Consider the following 19,254-nt stretch of genomic DNA (forward strand, 5'->3'; position numbering starts at 1 on the left):
AAATTTAGAAATGCAAGTTAACTCACCATGAGTAATGTTATTTATCAAAGGACAAACTACTGGTTCCATTTTGGATTACAAAAATGATCAACATAATAGAATAAAATAACTTTATTATACTATCCATTGCAAAAATGATCTTGCACATTTGAGTATATCATTGATCTGGCCTAACTAATTCCTATGTAAGCACATTGTGGCACGTGGGAGACAAAAACATCACTTGGCACTTGAAGGCTTGGTAACCAAAGATCACTGACTTGATGATTTTTGCATTTCAGTTTAGTACAATGCCTAGAGCCTCAGCTGAGGTTGGCTGTTCATCCTTAAAAGACTAAATCTTCAAAGTGTGCAGATGTGCTGAGGAAGAGTTAGCTCTGTGTCTATGCTTATGGACCAGTTATATGACCAGCTCTGTAAGACATTGCCTTGTCCTTAACTTGAACATCATCTCCTTCCATTTCCTCCAAATGGATCTCTTCACAGTTCAGGTTTTTCTTTGCAAAACACACTGCACATTTTAGCCTTAGCACTGTTAGCAGTTGGTTTACTGGCACTGCCATCGCCATGCTATGCTGACTCCGTTGTCCTCAGCAAACATTTAGTCGTTTTGGCTATCAAAATCTTAACTTCTCTCAACATCCAAGACTCAAATGACACGTTTCTTCAACAAATTCATACATTTCATAAAGAAATCTTTATATGTGACCTATAACTCATATCTGCTATTACATGCCGACTCTGAACGACATTAGGACTAATGTGGTTCCTGTCCCCAGCAATTCTGGAACATGGTGACCTCAAACTTTGCCAGCATTTGTGTCGCCCAAAATAGATTTTGCATGTTTCGAGCATCTACACTCCCTCTAGTCCAATGTCGTACAGATGGCTGCCAGACTCAAATGACTGTGACATCAGTCTTGCAACCTGCACGTTTGTAATGCACAATGCTGATTCCACTCTATCAATAACAACCACGACTTTAGGTATGGGTTGCTTCTTTTTGCGTGCTCTCTTCCTGATTTACAGCCAGGATTTGTGCATCCTGAACCTGTTGGGTGTCAAGACATATACGCCTCAAATTTTCCATGGCCTATTTTTAACAGCTAGTCCGATTTTATCCATCACTTTGAGGATACAAAATGCTCGAGTAATTCAGCGGGCCTGGCAGCATCTCTGGAGAACATATATAGGTGATGGTTCAACTCTTCAATACTTGCTTACCTACTTTCCTTGTTGCCTGCCCAATTTTGACCATCTATGGCACAAGATAGGTGCCATCAAGGTGTTCATCCCAGCATATCCTTGCGAGCAGCAACCATGTAACCAGTGGGTGCTAATCTTTCCTGCATCTATTCCATTCATCACATCCCACCCTGTGCTGGCCCTGTGAGTCCCACCCCAGTTCAACTTTCATTTCTATATTCATATGTGAAGAAAATCTATTACCCAGAAGCTTATTATGGATAATTGCAATGACCTGGCTGAAGAGTGGTATCAGCATCCTAAATGAAACCCTGTTTCATTATACCTACCATACTTGCCTCATCTAGACCACAATGGCAGTATCTCTCCAATGAATATATCACTTTCTTTCTATTATCTTTGCCATCTTCTCACCTTTCACTTTTTCTACCTTTTAACACTGCACTTAGAATCCTAATTTTCCACCATCCACCTGTAGATCATATTTACTTTTCATCAATGGACCTTTATTGCTTTCCTTACTAATCCCTAATTAAGGCAACCACCATCTAAAACTTGCAATCTCTTTCCTCATTGCTCACTTTATACTGTCTTCTCTTAACAATACTCAATATGAGCTTCCCCAACCCCTTTACACCAATGACAACAAATGCATATCATAGAGCCATAGAGCGTGGAAACAGGCCCTTCAGCCCAACTTGCCCACACCTACCAACGTATCTCATCTACACTAATTCCACCTGCCTGCATTTGGTTCATATCCCTCTAAACCTATCCTATCGATGTACCTGTCCAAATATTTCTTAAACGTTACGATGCTGTCAGACTAAGACTTCCCCCCTCTCTCACTTGCGCATGGCTTCCTCACTAACCGCCCACAAACAGTCAAAATGAGCCCCCACTGCTCCTCCACCCTCACACTCAGCGCTGGTTCTCCACAGGGCTGTGTGCTGAATCCACTCCTCTATGCTCCGTGCACTTACGACTGTACTCCCATCCACTCCACAAACTCCATTATTAAATTCGCGGATGACACTACAGTGGTTGGACTCATATCAGGAGACAATAGACAATTGGTGCAGAGGTAGGCCATTCGGCCCTTCGAGGCAGCACTGTCATTCAATGTGATCATGGCTGATCATCCCCAATCAGTACCCCGTTCCTGCCTTCTCCCCATATCCCCTGACTCCGCTATCTTTAAGAGTACTATCTAGCTCTCTCGTGAAAGCATCCAGAGAACCTGCCTCCACCGCCCTCCGAGGCAGAGAATTCCACAGACTCGCAACTCTCTGTGTGAAAAAGTGTTTCCTCGTCTCCGTTCTAAATGGCTTACCCCTTATTCTTAAACTGTGGCCCCTGGTTCTGGACTCCCCCAACATCGGGAACATGTTTCCTGCCTCTAGCGTGTCCAAACCCTTAACAATCTTATATGTTTCAATAAGATCCCCCCTCTAAACCTAAACTCCAGAGTGTACAAGCCCAGCCGCTCCATTCTCTCAGCATATGACAGTCCTGCCATCCTCTTGTTATAAAGGCCAACATGCCATTCGCTTTCTTCACTGCCTGCTGTACCTGCATACTTACTTTCATAGACTGATGAACAAGGACCCCCCAGATCCCATTGTACTTCCCCTTTTCACAAATTGACGCCATTTAGATAGTAATCTGCCTTCCTGTTTTTTATACCAAAGTGGATAACCTCACATTTATCCACATTAAACGTCATCTGCCATGCATCCGCCCACTCCCCCAACCTGTCCAAGTCACCCTGCATTCTCATAGCATTCTCCTCACAGTTCACACTGCCACCCAGCGTTGTGTCATCTGCAAATTTGCTAATGTTACTTTGAATCCCTTCATCCAAATCATTGATGTATATTGTAAATAGCTGCGGTCCCAGCACCAAGCCTTGCGGTACCCCACTAGTCATTGCCTGCCATTCTGAAAGGGACCCGTTAATCCCTATTCTTTGTCTCCTGTCTGCCAACCACTTCTCTATCCATGTCAGCACTCTATCCCCAATACCATGTGCCCTACTATTGCCCACTAATCTCCTATGTGGGACCTTATTAAATGCTTTCTGAAAGTCCAGGTACACTACATCCACTGGCTCTCCCTTGTCCATTTTCCTAGTTACATCTTCAGAAAATTCCAGAAGATTAGTCAAGCATGATTTCCCCTTCGTAAATCCATGCTGACTCGGACCGATCCTGTACTGCTATCCAAATGTGCGGCTTTATAATTGACTTCAGCATCTTCCCCACCACCGATGTCAGGCTAACTGGTCTATAATTCCCTGTTTTCTCTCCCCCTCCTTTCTTAAAAAGTGGGATAACATTAGCTACCCTCCAATCCACAGGAATTGATCCTGAGTCTATAGAACATTGGAAAATTATCACCAATGCATCCATGATTTCCAGAGCCTCTTCATTAAGTACCCTGGGATGCAGACCATCAGGCCCTGGGGATTTATCAGCCTTCAGTCCCATCAGTCTACCCAACACCATTTCCTGCCTAATGTTGATTTCCTTCAGTTCCTCCCTCACCCCAGATCCTCTGGCCACTACTATATCAGGAAGATTGTTTGTGTCCTCCTTAGTGAAGACGGATCCAAAGTACCTGTTCAACCTCCTGCCCTCTGGTAGGTGGTAAAGGTGCGTTAAAATCCGGACAAACAGACTCAAGAACAGTTTCTTTCCCTGGGCCATTAGAACTCAAATATCCACACGACATGAGAATGCTGTCATCCATTCCACTATAAATCAGACCACTCAGCTAATATTTCTTCTTTTTTTAAATTCTTTTAAAGCATTTATTAAATATTAAAGTGTAATATTCTCCAAGTGCAATGTTCTATCTAGGTGTGATAATTATAATTTATCTACTATTTTAAGCAGTTAAATAACATATTGAATGTATTGGATGTGTTTTTGTCTTGTTTGGACTTGTTTGGGTTGCCCTGATCAGGAGTAGCTCTCCTAATTTTGTTGTATTTCTAAGTACAATGACAATAAAGGCTTATTATTATTATTACCTGCCTCAGCTACGTCTTCTGCCAGCTCGTTCCATACACCCACCTCTGTGTGGAAAAAGTTACCCCTCAGGTTCCATTAAATCGTTCCCCCTCTACCTTAAACCAATGTTCCTTGGTTCTCGATTTTTGGGCTCTCTGGGCAAGAGACTGTGTGTCTACCCGATATATTACTCTCATGATTTTGTACACCTCTATGTGATTACCCCTCATCCTCCTGCGCTCTAAGGAATAGAGTCCAAGCCTGCTCAACCTCTACCTATAGCTCAGGCCCTCAGGTCCTGGCAACATGCTTGATAATCTCTTTCCCATAACAGTGCCGAGAACTGAACACAATACTCTAAATGCGGCCTCACCAACATTTTAAATATGCAAGACACAAAAAGCTGGAGTTACTCAGTGGGTCAGACAGCATCTCTGCAGAAAAGGAATAGATGGCGTATAGGGTCGAGACCCTTCTTCAGGCTGCAAATAACTGTAACATGACTTGTCAACTTCTATGCTCATAGACACATATTACTTACACAAACTGTTGCCCACTACTTTCCCTAATATCAATCCAATTATCTGGTCTTGGGAAAAGTTTCACAGCCACACTTTTAAATTACCATTCGCCTAGGTTCTCACATCACTATTCTGTACAACATTTTTTGCAGCTAAAATTTAAAAGTAGAGGTTGACAGTATGGTTGTGCCAATTAAAGCATTGGTTTCTTGTCCTGATTTCGTGGGCGTATTTCAATCTCCTTCCATTAAAATCAAGGATTTTTTTCTTCAATAGGTTTGGTGGACGTGACTTTCCAATTAATGCCATACCTGGTCATTCCATGGAAAGGGTTGCTGTATTCCACACTTTAAAAAACAAATCAGTGATGGAGTAACTCAGCCAGTCAGGCAGCATCCCTGGAAGACGTGGATATTCTCTCTCAAGTCCTGGCAATATCCCCTTAAATCTTCTCTGCACTCTCTTCCAGCTGGAACTATCATGCATACCAAGACAGAACACCTATTCCAATAATGGACTGAGAGAATATGCTCCAGCAATCAGGATTGAGTGCTTTGTTATCATCTTGGAGGGTCACACCAGTTCTGGTGATTTAAAGAGAGGTTGGGCTGCAAGTTTCATCCAGTCCTCAAATCAAATAAATCAAACACTGCCATCGTTAATTCTTAAAGCTCTTCATATGATTTGTTCTTAAAGGTTTTCAGATTACACTTCATAAAAATCCAGAACCCAAGTACAGCACATTGGTATTATGATAGCAGCCTTTACAAAACCTGGTTCTGAGAAACAAGACAAACATTTCTCACAATAGAGGTGAAATTATCTTTACTAAAAAATTACTTAAAATAACAACTCAAATCTCGTTCAAGTTGGGCGTTAATGCAGTTTAAATTGTAATGTAGGCAATGAAGAGGTATGGAGTATGAAAAGCCACTCAGTGGGTAAAGATGATTGAAAAAATACATTGTTAGATAAGCAGCAGCAAACAGTAAGTGTAAATCCTCAATTATATATTCCATTGAGAAACAAAGAGTCCACAAGAAGGATAATCTCGATTGCTAAGGAAACAACAAATTGGAACTTAAAGCATACAATATTGAAGATTAGTGCCAGGCTAAAATAATGGGAACATTTTAGACACCAGCAAAAGATAACCAAAAATAATAAACAGGATGAAAATAGAGAGTAAGCTAGCACTCTGCTTTATCTAATCCTTTCAACAGTCTTGGATGTAGGCAGTCAAGTCCAAGGAACAGGTCTACTTTTAGTTCCATTAGTTTTCTTGTGGTGAGAGATCCAGCACAGAAGTGGGTGGATTTTCTTCTATTATTGAGACACTTCCACCATGATAGTCAATATTTCCCTTTAATTCTCTAACCTCATCCTTTAAGGCAAAGATCTCCAAACTATGGCCCGCAGGCCACATCCAGCCCGCCACGAGATTTTATCCGGCCCGCAGCAAACTCTTAGCACTGGGCTCCCCCGGGTCCTAAAGTCCGACGACTCAGAGAATTTGTACTGTGTTTGCAGCATTTGTTCTTCACACAACAGTTTAGTTTTCTTCGGAACGGATCTTTGGAGGAATGGATTCAAACCGAATTCCCAGTTCCAGGTGGGAGCCCGTTGTGCTCAGGCTCAGTCTCTCTCCCTGTAGAATACATAGATCATTCCTTGTCTCAGTCGCCGCCAGACCCTTCCCTCACCTCTCTCTCAGGTACATCATGTCTGTATCGGTGCTGCTTCCTGCCCTCGTTCACCGCTTTAATGCTTCATCTCCTTCACTGCCAGCTTCCAACCAGCTCCCATTTTCCTCTGCTCAAGCCACGAATATTCCCTTTGCTTTCTCGCCGTCTCTATCTCCGATTCAGAGAAAACGCGAGTGGCCAAAGTCCATTCCAAGCCCACGGACGCCATCGGCTTCCTTGTCTATCCACTACCCATCATCGGAACTGGGATATTCGAGTCCCTATAGCAAAACTGACATTTCTTCACTTCTGTGGTTATACAGGGCACTAGTGCGACCACACCTGGAGTATTGTGTGCAGTTTTGGTCTCCAAATTTGAGGAAGGACATTCTTGCTATTGAGGGAGTGCAGCGTAGGTTCACGAGGTTAATTCCCGGGATGGCGGGACTGTCATATGTTGATAGAATGGAACGGCTGGGCTTGTATACTCTGGAATTTAGAAGGATGAGAGGGTATCTTATTGAAACATATAAGATTATTAAGGGTTTGGACACGCTAGAGGCAGGAAACATGTTCCTGATGTTGAGGGAGTCCAGAACCAGGGGCCACAGTTTAAGAATAAGAGTTAAGCCATTTAGAACGGAGATGAGGAAAATCTTTTTCACACAGAGGGTTGTGAATCTATGGAATTCTCTTAAAGATAGCGGATTCAGGGGATATGGGGAGAAGGCAGGAACGGGGTACTGATTGTGGATGATCAGTCATGATCACAGTGAATGGCGGTGCTGGCTCGATGGGCCGAATGGCCTACTCCTGCATCTATTGTCTTTATTTTTTCCTACGGCCCACAAAAATGTGCCAAATATATAATGTGGCCCTCATGCTAAAAGGTTTGGAGGCCCCTGCTCTAAGGGACTAACATTTGCCATATCTACTCTTTTTATACACTTGTGGATGCTCTTATTGATTTTTGCATTTTGTGCAAGTTTCATTATCTATTTTCATCCTGTTTATTATTCTTGGTCATATTTTGCTGATGTTTAAAATGTTCCCATTATTTTGGCATACCACTAATCTTCAACTTTGTATGCTTTTTTCCCCCCGATTTGTTGTTTGCTCAGCAATCTGTTCTTCTTATGAAGTCTTTATTTCTCAATGGAACATACCTTTGAGGATTCTTAAGTGCTTGTCACTGCTATGTAATTTAATGTATTTTTCAGTCAGCGAGTCCCACAGATTCTGTATCGCTCCATGACAAATCTATAGTGGTATAACTGAGACCAGGAACTTGCCCCATAGGAAAATAATATGTATAGTTCTGGGTCTACAAACTATAGCTTGCCTCAGGAGTATTCTGAGCAAACCTTTTGATGGAATTGTGGCTCTTTATGAGATTACTGTCACAATCCACAAAGAAGCATACCCATAAACATCCTGAAAGCACTCCACCTACCTCTCTGTGGAGTCAGAATTCGCTATCTGGATCAGATGCTCACTGCTACTAGCTGACCGGTAAAGGCTTCTCCGGGAATGCTTCCTGCGGGGCTGTTCTCTTTCTTGAACCTCTTCCTGCTCCAAAGTTTCACTTTCCTCGTATGGGTATGCGACTAAGTTAATGTAACCATCACGACCTCCTTCGAAACATACTGACACAACACCTGGACAGGAAGAACATTGGTATTTACGAGACTAGCAAATTGGCTTTGAGTGAATGTTGTCTCCCAATTTGCTTGAGAAAGCTATTGCAAAGTAAGTACATGCATGTATTTGTAGCATCAGATGTTCCCCACTATTAAATAAAAGCACAAATAGTAATCACAGAAATTTGAAAAGAAAAATGTTATTAAACACTTAATAGGCCAATCAGCACTGAAAACTGAAATGGACAATCAGTGTGACGCTGCACGCTTTGCCTCCCTCTTAAGCTTACAAGCAGCTATCTTTCCCTGTTCGATTAATGAGGGAAATCTATAATGAGTGCTGGGTACATGGTCAGTGTTCATAATATAAAATACAAGGTGCTTCAAAGATTGCTCCCTAGATTACCAATTTACAAAGCTTTCTAAGCTGGTCCACAATTTAAAAAAATGTTCTTACCTGTCCAAACTGGGTGATTGGTGAAAAAAGTGTAATATTAATAAATTACAGAAGTTTGAGGTCATTTGATTTAATACTATATATTCTCACGGAATGCAGACATTGCAGGCAAGGACATAGTTTTGATTGAGTGACGTCTTAGAGGGAAACTCGAGGAGTTAGTGGTGGACTTTAGGAGGAGAGGAACACCCGTCTCCAACAATGGTGTGGATGTGCAGTTTACCAGGGAGTACAAATACCTTGGAGTGACACGGAAAGTAAACTGGACTGATCCAGGAACGCTGAGGCCCTGTACAAGAAGGGACAGAGCCGGCTGTACTTTTTGAGACGGCTCCCCTCCTTCTATGTCTGCAGTAAGTCGCTGCAGATGTTCTACCAGTGCCATCTTCTTCGCTGCCGTGTGCCAGGGCAGCGGGGCGAAGGCTGGGGACGTGAATAGGATCAGGAAACTCATCAGGAAGGCTGGCTCCATTCTGAGGCATTCATGGGAGGTGGTCTTGGAGGGGAGGATACTCCTCAAACTGCAGAACATCCTGGACAATGCAGCTCACCCCCTCCATGACACATTGGTCAACCTGAGGAGTACCTTCAGCAACAGACTGGTTCCACCATGATGAAGGACAGAATGCCAGAGGGGATCCTTCTTCCATGTAGCTATCAAACTGTACAACTCCTCCCCCTTCTGTCGTGAAGTAGACGGTGACTGAGGCTGACTTCCCTCCCCCTCCCTCCCTCTTTCCCCAATCCTTCCCACTCGTCACTTTAATTTCTTGTTTCATGTATTTTGGTTTTATGACTGTTGGCAGATCAATTTCGTACCCGAGATAAATAAAGTTCTATCGTATCATAAGTTAGTAATAGCTGTGTAATTGTAGCTCTTGCCTTTCATGGCACCCAAAGCCACAGATTGAGAGCTGTCAAAGTACCCTTGGTGAATGACTATGGTGCATTATGTGTTTGCCATAAGCAGTAAACATGGCTGATCAGCATGGAGAATGTGAATGAATAGAATGGCACATGGGGGGGGGGGGTCCAAACAGGTTGCTTTGCCTGGATGACATTGAGCTTGTGTGTCATCACATCTGCACTCTCTCAGACAAGGTACATTACGTTATCACACAGATTTGCTTTTTTTTTAAATGGAAAAACTTTAAGGAAATATCCTGCTGTAGAGCATACGCGGCTAACCAATTTTAATGATAGATTTTGCTGAGGATATTGAATGATTCTGCTTTTAAATGTCAAGGAGAGAAGATTTAATGGTGCTTTATATCTCGCGTGTGCAACTGCAGAGTTAAATTCTTCTTGCATATTTATACATGTAGACGTCGCCATGTTTTGAGGCCATTTCCAAAGTCCGATCCGCCCTTGTGTGTTCAGTCTACTGAAGCAGTTCCCGATCCAGGTAAGCCACAGCCTTCCCGTCTTCAACTGGATCGGACCGTGAACAGACGTCTCTCTCCTCACCCGACCAACTGTGTATCCCGGGGCCGCCTCCTGCATCCAACGTCGAAAGTGCTGGAAGTATGACCCTGGTTCACCCTCCTACCAGCTCTTGCTCCCCGTGTTCCACGTCTCCAGCGACTCCCTCTCCGGTTCCGCAGCACAAGCCTTCGGGGCCTCTGGACGGGTTCCTGGTTCCCTGGCCCGCCGATCTTTCAGGTTCTCCGGGCGTGTTCCCAATTCCGCAGCCTGTCAATCCTTCGGGACTTCCGGGAGAGTTCCCGGTTCCTCAGCCCGCTGAGCCTTCAGGTGGGTTCCCAGTTCCAAGGCACCTCGGAAAAGCCTCTGCCACGCAGCACCTCAGGAAGGCCTCACTGCTACTGGGTATTGCATAGCAATATGTGGCATGAACTAACCAGGCATTAGCTGATAATGGTTAGGGCCTTACCTGACAGTCATGGATAGCTGCATGATTTGAAGAATTACAGTTTTATTAATAATCAGCCCCATGCACAATAAGAAATATCATTGTATATACAAGGCTTCAGTAGTCACAGGCAGATCTGGTCTGAAAAGGTCGTGATATTCATCCAGGCAACTCATAAAATTATAGTGATATAAACAGCTACTTTAGGTCATAGAGTCATACGACACAGAAACAGGCCCTTTGGCCCAGCTTGCCCATGGCTACCACGATTTCCCATCTACACTAGTCTCACCTGCCTGCATTTGGAATATATCCCTCTAAACTTTTCATATCCAGGTACGTATACAATTATCTTTTAAATGTTATTATAGTACCTGCCTAAACTACCTCCTTTGGCAGTTTGTTCAATATACCCAACACCGTCTGGGTGGAAATAGTCGCTCCTCAGGTTCTCAACAAGTCTTTCACCCCTCACCTTAAACCTATGTCCTCTAATTCTCGATTCCTCTGCTCTGGGTAAACGACTGTGCATTCACCCTATCCATTTCCCCAACATTCCATAAACCCTAATGCAATTCAGATTTTACACAAGCCGGAATCGCGTAGAGTACTATTGTACACGTGTTAATTTACTTATGCAAAATCGGAGCTGTTCTGTGCCTTCAGTGATCAGCCCTTCAGTTCTATATCTACAAGTTCACAATTTACGAGCAGTATGCATAGTTCAATTGGGGTAATTACACATTAGTTCTAGAATTGCATGCTGAAGGTTCATTTTCCACAGGCACTACTATCAACGTAGCAGCAACTGTGTCGATTTCCATCCCTTGCCCAAATTAATTCAGAGATCTGAAGAAGGGTCTCGACCCGAAACATCACCTATCCATGTTCTCCAGGGAAGCTGCCCGACCCACTGAGTTACTACATCACTGTGCATTCTTTGTTTCGAAATGTCATATCTGCTATTTCTTTGTAGAACTGTCCACTGACCGGGGTGGTTTTTAAATGGTTTGTGATCCTAATTTGATAGCAGTGCCAGCTAACCAATTTATCACAATCAATGGGGTTCTTGTCTCACTTCTCGCTCAAACTGCAAGTCAATACTGCTAGTCTAAAGCTCGCCATCTCAGCAGCATCCAGCTATGACTCAGCAACAGCTAATAACTCAAAACCTTGCCACAAATGGGTCATCTTTTGTTTTGCTTGTTCCCAAATTGATGGAGAGCAAACTCCCCTTCTTTCACACTGCGTTAATAAATCAGAAGTGTTAAAACTGTGCTTAGGGCGGCTAATATTGGGACAGAGACCACTCTTTATCACTCTCCCAGCAACTTAAACTCCTGGAGTGGCAGCTGCCTATAAAAATTAAATCATAAAGTGCTGGAGTAACCACCGTGTCCTCCTGAGATGTTGCCTGACCTGCTGAGTTACTCCAGCACTTTGCATCTTACGGGGAATGCAGTTACTTGTAAACTTGAGTGCCGTCTCATTGTTGGAGCACTTCTGCAGCATGCTACCTTCTGAGCAAGCACCGCCACCATTGCCACCTTGAGTTCCATCTTATCATTGAGGCACTTAATGTGCCATGTGGCCTTCTAGGTAAGCATTGCCGTCATGGCCGGCTTGGTTCTACCGCCTGTCTTGCAATCGTTTAGTCACAAGGAACCTCAGATATAAACTCGAGTGATCGTACAGTGTTGTGGAAATTACAATCTGTCTTGATTCCACTAGGGACAGAATACAGAATTGTTTACTCGAGTGCAAGTTTACACAAGTCGAGGAGTGTCCGTAGTCCTAGCGTGCCTAATATCTCCTGATAGCTCAACCCTCAAATCCAAGCACCATCCTCATAGATCTTTTTTGCGCTTGATCCAGCTTCTATCCTTCTTAAAGCAGGATGACCCAAACTGATCAAACCCCAAATGCAACCTCCCCAACGTCTTGTGCAACTGTAACATAACGTCCCAACCCCAGGGGCCCGGGAAACTGCGGAGCTGCGGACTACTCACCATCGTGGGGCTGGCCGGCCTCGGAGCGTGGGGAGCGGTGGTGACTCGCTGCTGCGACTCGACTCCTGGGGCTCGGAGGCTCCAGCAACGCAGCCGCAGGTCCGGTGGACTGGGACATCGGGAGCTCGCGGGTCCGGGGGGAGAGAGAGACCGCTTCCCGGAGCTCCCGCAACGTGACTTCTCCAGCCCGTGTCGCGGGGTTGCCACGACCTGGAGCGGGGTCATACATTGCCCGGCACGGCTTCATGGCCGTGGGATATTCCAGCGCCCGCCGGGGGCTCCAACTTCGAGACTTCTAGACCGGGAGCGGGGCCGTAAATCGCCCGGCACGGCCTAAAATGGCCATGGGACTTAGCATCGCCAGCCTGGGGCTTGGACATCGGGAGAGACATGGAGAACAGGGGAGAGAAAAGACTTTGCCTTCCATCACAGTGGGTTCACTGTGATGGATGTTTGTGTGAACTAAATTGTGTGTATGTCTAGGAATTGTCTTTGTTTGTATGGCTGTGGAAACAGAATTTCGTTTGAGCCTCACTGAGGCTCAAATGACAATAAAATTGTATTGTATTGTATTATTGTATACTCAATATGTAGGAACTGCAAATGCTGGTTTACATCGAAGAAACACAAAATGCTGGAGATCTTTCTCAACCCGAAACATCACCTATTCCTTCTATCCAGAGATGCTGCCTGTCCCGCTGAGTTTCTCCAGCATTTTGTGCCAATCGTCTATACTCAATAACCTGACTGATGAAGGCCAATGTACTGAAAGCCTTCTTCACTACCCCATCTACCTCTAACGCCACTTTCAGGGAACTATGTGCCTCCTCGAAATCTCTCTGCTCTACAACATTGCCTCGGGCCTTGCCATTCATTGCATATATCTTGTCCTGCTTTGACTTCCCAAAATCCAACACTTCACATTTATCTACATTAAACTCCATTAAGCATACCTCAGCCATCTTACCCAATTGATGTAGATCCTGCTGTAATTTTTACTAACCAACGTTAGATAGAGCTCTTAAAGATAACGGAGTCAAGGGATATGAGAAGGCAGGAACAGGGTACTGATTGGGGATGATCAGCCATGATCACAGTGAATGGCGGTCCTAGCTCTAAGGGCCAAAAGGTCTACTCCTGCACCTATTGTCTATTGTCATCTTCGCTATCCACAATACAATCCAAATTATTGTCATCTGCAAAGCTTACCAATCATGCCGTCTACATTCTCATCCAAATCTTTGACATAAACTGTAAACAGCATGGGCCAGCACCAATCTCTGTGGCATACCACTAGTCACAGCCCTCCAGTCAGATTCATTGGACGCAATCGTCCACATACAAAACCATGCTGACTATCTCTAATCAGCTCCTACCTACCCAAAAGCATATATATCTTATCCCTCAGAACACACTCCAGTAACTTGCCTACCACAGATGTTAGGTTCATCGGTCTAAAGTTCCCAGGCTTTTCCTTGCAGCCCTCAAATAGAGGTACAACATTAGCCACTCAGTCTTCCGGAAATTCACCTGCATCTAATGATGATTCATATATATCAACCAGGGCACCAGCAATTTCTTCCCAAGCTTCCCAGTGTCACGGATGCATCACTTCAGACCTGGAGATTTATCTAGCTTCATACGCCTTCGGATGTTGAGCAACTCCTTGACTATCTCAAAATATCTTCATTAACTGCCCCAAGGTCTTTCTCCACAATAAAAACAGAGATGTACTACATTAGAAGACCATGCCCATCCCCTGCAGTTCCACATAGTGACAACTACTTTGGTTTCTGAGGTGCCATATTCTCTCTCTAGTTAGCTCATTTCATACAAACATAGAAAATAGGTGCAGGAGTAGGCCATTCGGCCCTTCGAGCCTGCACCGCCATTCAATATGATCATGGCTGATCATCCAACTCAGTATCCTGTACCTGCCTTCTCTCCATATCCCCTGATCCCTTTAGCCACAATGGCCACATCTAACTCCCTCTTAAATATAGCCAATGAACTGGCCTCAACTACCTCTGTGGCAGAGAATTTCACAGATTCACCACTCTGTGTGAGAAATGTTTTTCTCATCTCGGTCCTAAAAGATTTCCCCCTTATCCTTAAACTGTGACCCCTTGTTCTGGACTTCCCCAACATCGGGAACAATCTTCCTGCATCTAGCCTGTCCAACCCCTTAAGAATTTTGTACGTTTCTATAAGATCCCCCCTCAATCTTCTAAATTCTAGCGAGTACAAGCCGAGTCTATCCAGTCTTTCTTCATATGAAAGTCCAGACATCCCAGGAATCAGTCTGGTGAACCTTCTCTGTACTTCCTCTATGGTAAGAATGTCTTTCCTCAGATTAGGAGACCAAAACTGTACGCAATACTCCAGGTGTGGTCTCACCAAGACCCAGTACAACTGCAGTATCTCTGCTCCTATACTCAAATCCTTTTGCTATGAATGCTAACATACCATTCGCTTTCTTCACTGCTTGCTGCACCTGCATGCCTACTTTCAATGACTGGTGTACCATGACACCCAGGTCTCGTTGCATCTCCCCTTTTCCTAATCAGCCACCATTCAGATAATAGTCTACTTTCCTGTTTTTGCCACCGAAGTGGATAACCTCACATTTATCCACATTATACTGCATCTGCCATGCATTTGCCCACTCACCCAGCCTATCCAAGTCACCTTGCAGTCTCCTAGCATCCTCCTCACAGCTAACACCGCCCCCCAGCTTCGTGTCATCCGCAAACTTGGAGATGTTGCATTCAATTCCCTCGTCCAAATCATTAATATATATTGTAAATAGCTGGGGTTCCAGCACTGAGCCTTGCGGTACCCCACTAGTCACTGCCTGCCATTGTGAAAAGGACCCGTTTACTCCTACTCTTTGCTTCCTGTCTGCCAGCCAGTTCTCTATCCACATCAATACTGAACCCCCAATACCGTGTGCTTTAAGTTTGTATACTAATCTCTTATGTGGGACCTTGTCGAAAGCCTTCTGAAAGTCCAGATATAACACATCCACTGGTTCTCCCTTATCCACTCTACTAGTTACATCCTCGAAAAATTCTATAAGATTCGTCAGACATGATTTACCTTTCATAAATCCATGCTGATTTTGTCCAATGATTTCACCACTTTCCAAATGTGCTGCTATCCCATCTTTAATAACAGATTCTAGCAGTTTCCCCACTACCGATGTTAGACTAACTGGTCTGTAATTCCCCGTTTTCTCTCTCCCTCCCTTTTTAAAAAGTGGTGTTACATTAGCTACCCTCCAATCCTCAGGAACTACTCCAGAATCTAAAGAGTTTTGAAAAATTATCACTAATGCATCCACCATTTCTGGGGCTACTTCCTTAAGTACTCTGGGATGCAGCCTATCGGCCCTGGGGACATATCGGCCTTTAGATTAGAGATTAGATTAGATATAATTTATTGCCACACAGCCAGGCTGGTGAAAATTTGGGTTGTCTGCAGCGATACAATAATAAAGAACACACAACCACAATAAAACTCTAACACAAACATCCACCACAGCATTCATCACTGTGGTGGAAGGCACACAATTTGGCCAGTTCCTCCATTTCCCCCCCGTGGTCAGGACCAGAGTCCAGAGTCAGTCCAGGATCGGCTCTTCCTCACCGGAGACCGCGGCTTTAAGTTGTTGTAGGCCGCAGGCCGGCGGTCAAGATTTAAAGTCCCCGCCGCAGCCAGAAGCACCGTAGACTGCAGGGCCGGCGGTCGAAGCTCCCCTCCAGGGGTGATGGTAAGTCCATGCTGGACCCGCGGTAGAAGTCGGCCGCGGGCCGGCAGTGATGGCTTCTTCTTCCCCCGGGTCCCCAACGTGAGATCCCGGGCTGTAGACGCCGCACCAGCTGGAGTTCTGCAGACCGCGGCTTCAGGCTGCCGGCAGCCCCGGGCCAGCGAAACGGAGCGCTCCCCTCCAGCGAGGGCTCACCCGCTCCACGCCGAGAGTCCACGCTGCGCACGCCGCTGAAGCCCCGGGCGCGTTTCCGGGAAAGGCCGCGTCGATCCTTGATGTTAGGCCACGGGGGAGGCGACCTGGAAAAACTCGCATCTCCGTGGAGGAGGCGACCGAAGCGGTTTCCCCCTTACCCCCCCACACCACCCCCCACATAAAACACACAAAGAAACATTAAATACAGACTTTAAAACATACAAAAAAAATAAAAAAAAGTTGAAAAACTGACGAGCTGCATGCCATGGCTGCTGACAGAGCAGCGCCCCCTACCTAATCCATTCAATTTACCTAACACCACTTCCCGGCTAACCTGGATTTCACTCAGTTCCTCCATCTCATTTGACCCCCGGTCCCCTGCTATTTCCGGCAGATTATTTATGTCTTCCTTAGTGAAGACAGAACCAAAGTAATTATTCAATTGGTCTGCCATGTCCTTGTTCCCCATGATCAATTCACCTGTTTCTGACTGCAAGGGATCTACATTTGTTTTAACTAATCTTTTTCTCTTCACATATCTATAAAAACTTTTGCAGTCAGTTTTTATGTTCCCTGCCAGTTTTCTTTCATAATCTATTTTCCCTTTCCTAATTAAGCCCTTTGTCCTCCTCTGCTGGACTCTTGAATTTCTCCCAGTCCTCTGGTAGGGCTGCTTTTTCTGGCTAATTTGTACGCTTCATCTTTTGTTTTGATACTATCCCTGATTTCCCTTGTTATCCACGGATGCACTACCTTCCCTGATTTATTCTTTTGCCAAACTGGGATGAACAATTGTTGTAGCTCATCCATGCAGTCGTTAAATGCCTTCCATTGCATATCCACCGTCGACCCTTTAAGAATCAATTGCCAGTCTATCTTGGCCAATTCACGTCTCATACCCTCAAAGTTACCTTTCTTTAAGATCAGGACCCTTGTTTCTGAATTAACAATGTCACTCTCCATCCTAATGAAGAACTCAACTATATTATGGTCACTCTTGCCCAAGGGGCCACGCACAACAAGACTGCTAACTAACCCTTCCTCATTACTCAATACCCAGTCTAGAATAGCGTGCTCTCTCGTTGGTTCCTCTACATGTTGGTTTAGAAAACTATCCCGCATACATTCCAAGAAATCCTCTTCCTCAGCACCCTTGCCAATTTGATTCACCCAATCTATATGTAGATTGAAGTCACCCATAATAACTGTTTTACCTTTGTTGCACGCATTTCTAATTTCCTGTTTGATGCCATCCCCAACTCCGCTACTACTGTTAGGTGGCCTGTACACAACTCCCACTAGCGTTTTCTTCCCCTTAGTGTTTCGCAGCTCTACCCATATCGATTCCACATCCTCCAAGCTAATGTCCTTCCTTTCTATTGCGTTAATCTGCTCTCTAACCAGCAACGCTACCCCACCTGCTTTCCCTTTCTCTCTATCCCTCCTGAATATTGAATATCCCTGGATGTTCAGCTCCCAGCCCTGCTCACCCTGGAGCCATGTCACCGTGATCCCAACGATATCATAGTCATTAATAGCTATCTGCACATTCAACTCATCCACCTTATTACGAATGCTCCTTGCATTGAGACACAAAGCCTTCAGGCTTGTTTTTACAACACTCTTACCCCTTATACAATTATGGTGAAAAGTGGCCCTTTTTGATTTTTGCCCTGGATTTGTCTGCCTGCCACTTTTACTTTTCACCTTGCTACCTATTGCTTCTACCCTCATTTTACACCCCTGTCTCTACGCTCACACATTTAAGAAACCCTTTCCCTTTAACTCCATCCTCGACTATCCCATTTCACACCCCACCCCCCTTATTCAGTTTAAAACCACCCGTGGAGCAGTGGCAAACCTGCCTGCCAGAATGCTGTTCCCCCACCTGTTAAGATGCAATCCGGCCCTTTTGTACAGTTCCCCCTTACTCCAAAACAGATCCCAGTGATCTAAGAATCTAAATCCCTGCCTCGTGCACCAGTTCCTCAGCCACACATTCAGGTCCCGTATCTCCCTGTTCCTGCTCTCGCCAGCACGAGGAACTGGAAGCAAACCGGAGATAACAACCCTGGAGGTCCTGCTTTTCAGCATTTTTCCAAACTCTCTGAAGACACGCTGCAGAATATTCATCCCCTTCTTTCCGACATCGTTTGTGCCGACATGCACTACCACTTCCGTCTGTTCACCTTCGCCCTTGAGGATTTTCTGCACTCTATCCGTGACATCCTGGATCCTGGCACCAGGAAGGCAGCATACCATCCTTGAATCCCGTCTGTTGCCGCAGAAACCCCTGTCCGTACCTTTCACAATGGAGTCTCCCACTACAATGGCGTTGCCTGACGTTGGCCTCTTTGGTTTTGGCTCAACAGCCCTTTTTGCTTTGCAAGCCAGTACATTTCCTTAATGTAGATAAAATCTCTCTTGATTTTCCTTAATATTATGTGCCAGAGTGATCACCTCCGCTTGAGATTTATGAGCTTTCAATGTCACCACTTTTTAATAAATGTTTATTTGATTATTTTTAATTCTTGTAAGGGCAACCCAGTGGCGCAGTGGTAGAGTTGCAGCCTTACAGCAACAGAGACCCAGGTTCAATCCTGATTACGGGTGCTCTCCGTACGGAGTTTGTACATTCACCCTGTGAACACATGGGTTTTCTCTGGGAGCTCCAGTTTCCTCTCATTTTCCAAAGATGTGCAGTTTTGTAGAGTAATTGGCTTAAGTAAATTGTCCCTAGTGTAGGTAGAACTAGTGCACAGATGACTGCTGATCGGCCAAAGGGCCTGTTTCCACTTTGTATCTCTAAACTAAACTTTAGTTTTTTTGATATTAAAGGAGGAAACAGCTGCTAACGGTTGACAATGTTCGTAAATTTCTTTTTTCCC

The 19,254-nt window shown here is 44.7% G+C and overlaps 1 protein-coding gene across 5 annotated transcripts in view; it reads right to left on the reverse strand.

Annotated features, from left to right (window-relative positions):
- The window catches only part of ip6k1 (inositol hexakisphosphate kinase 1), a 62,932-nt gene that overhangs the window by 21,162 nt on the left and 22,516 nt on the right, over nucleotides 1-19,254 (reverse strand). For 3 of the 5 annotated variants that reach the window (XM_033036863.1, XM_033036865.1, XM_033036864.1), the window contains one exon: nucleotides 7,880-8,084. The exons of the other annotated variants lie outside the window; for them this stretch is intronic. In XM_033036863.1, the coding sequence (XP_032892754.1) occupies nucleotides 7,880-8,084 (205 nt within the window). The remainder of the gene's footprint in view (nucleotides 1-7,879; nucleotides 8,085-19,254) is intronic. 5 annotated transcript variants of the gene reach the window in all.

The sequence above is a fragment of the Amblyraja radiata genome, chromosome 18 (assembly GCF_010909765.2).
Source record: "Amblyraja radiata isolate CabotCenter1 chromosome 18, sAmbRad1.1.pri, whole genome shotgun sequence".
NCBI lineage: Eukaryota > Metazoa > Chordata > Chondrichthyes > Rajiformes > Rajidae > Amblyraja > Amblyraja radiata.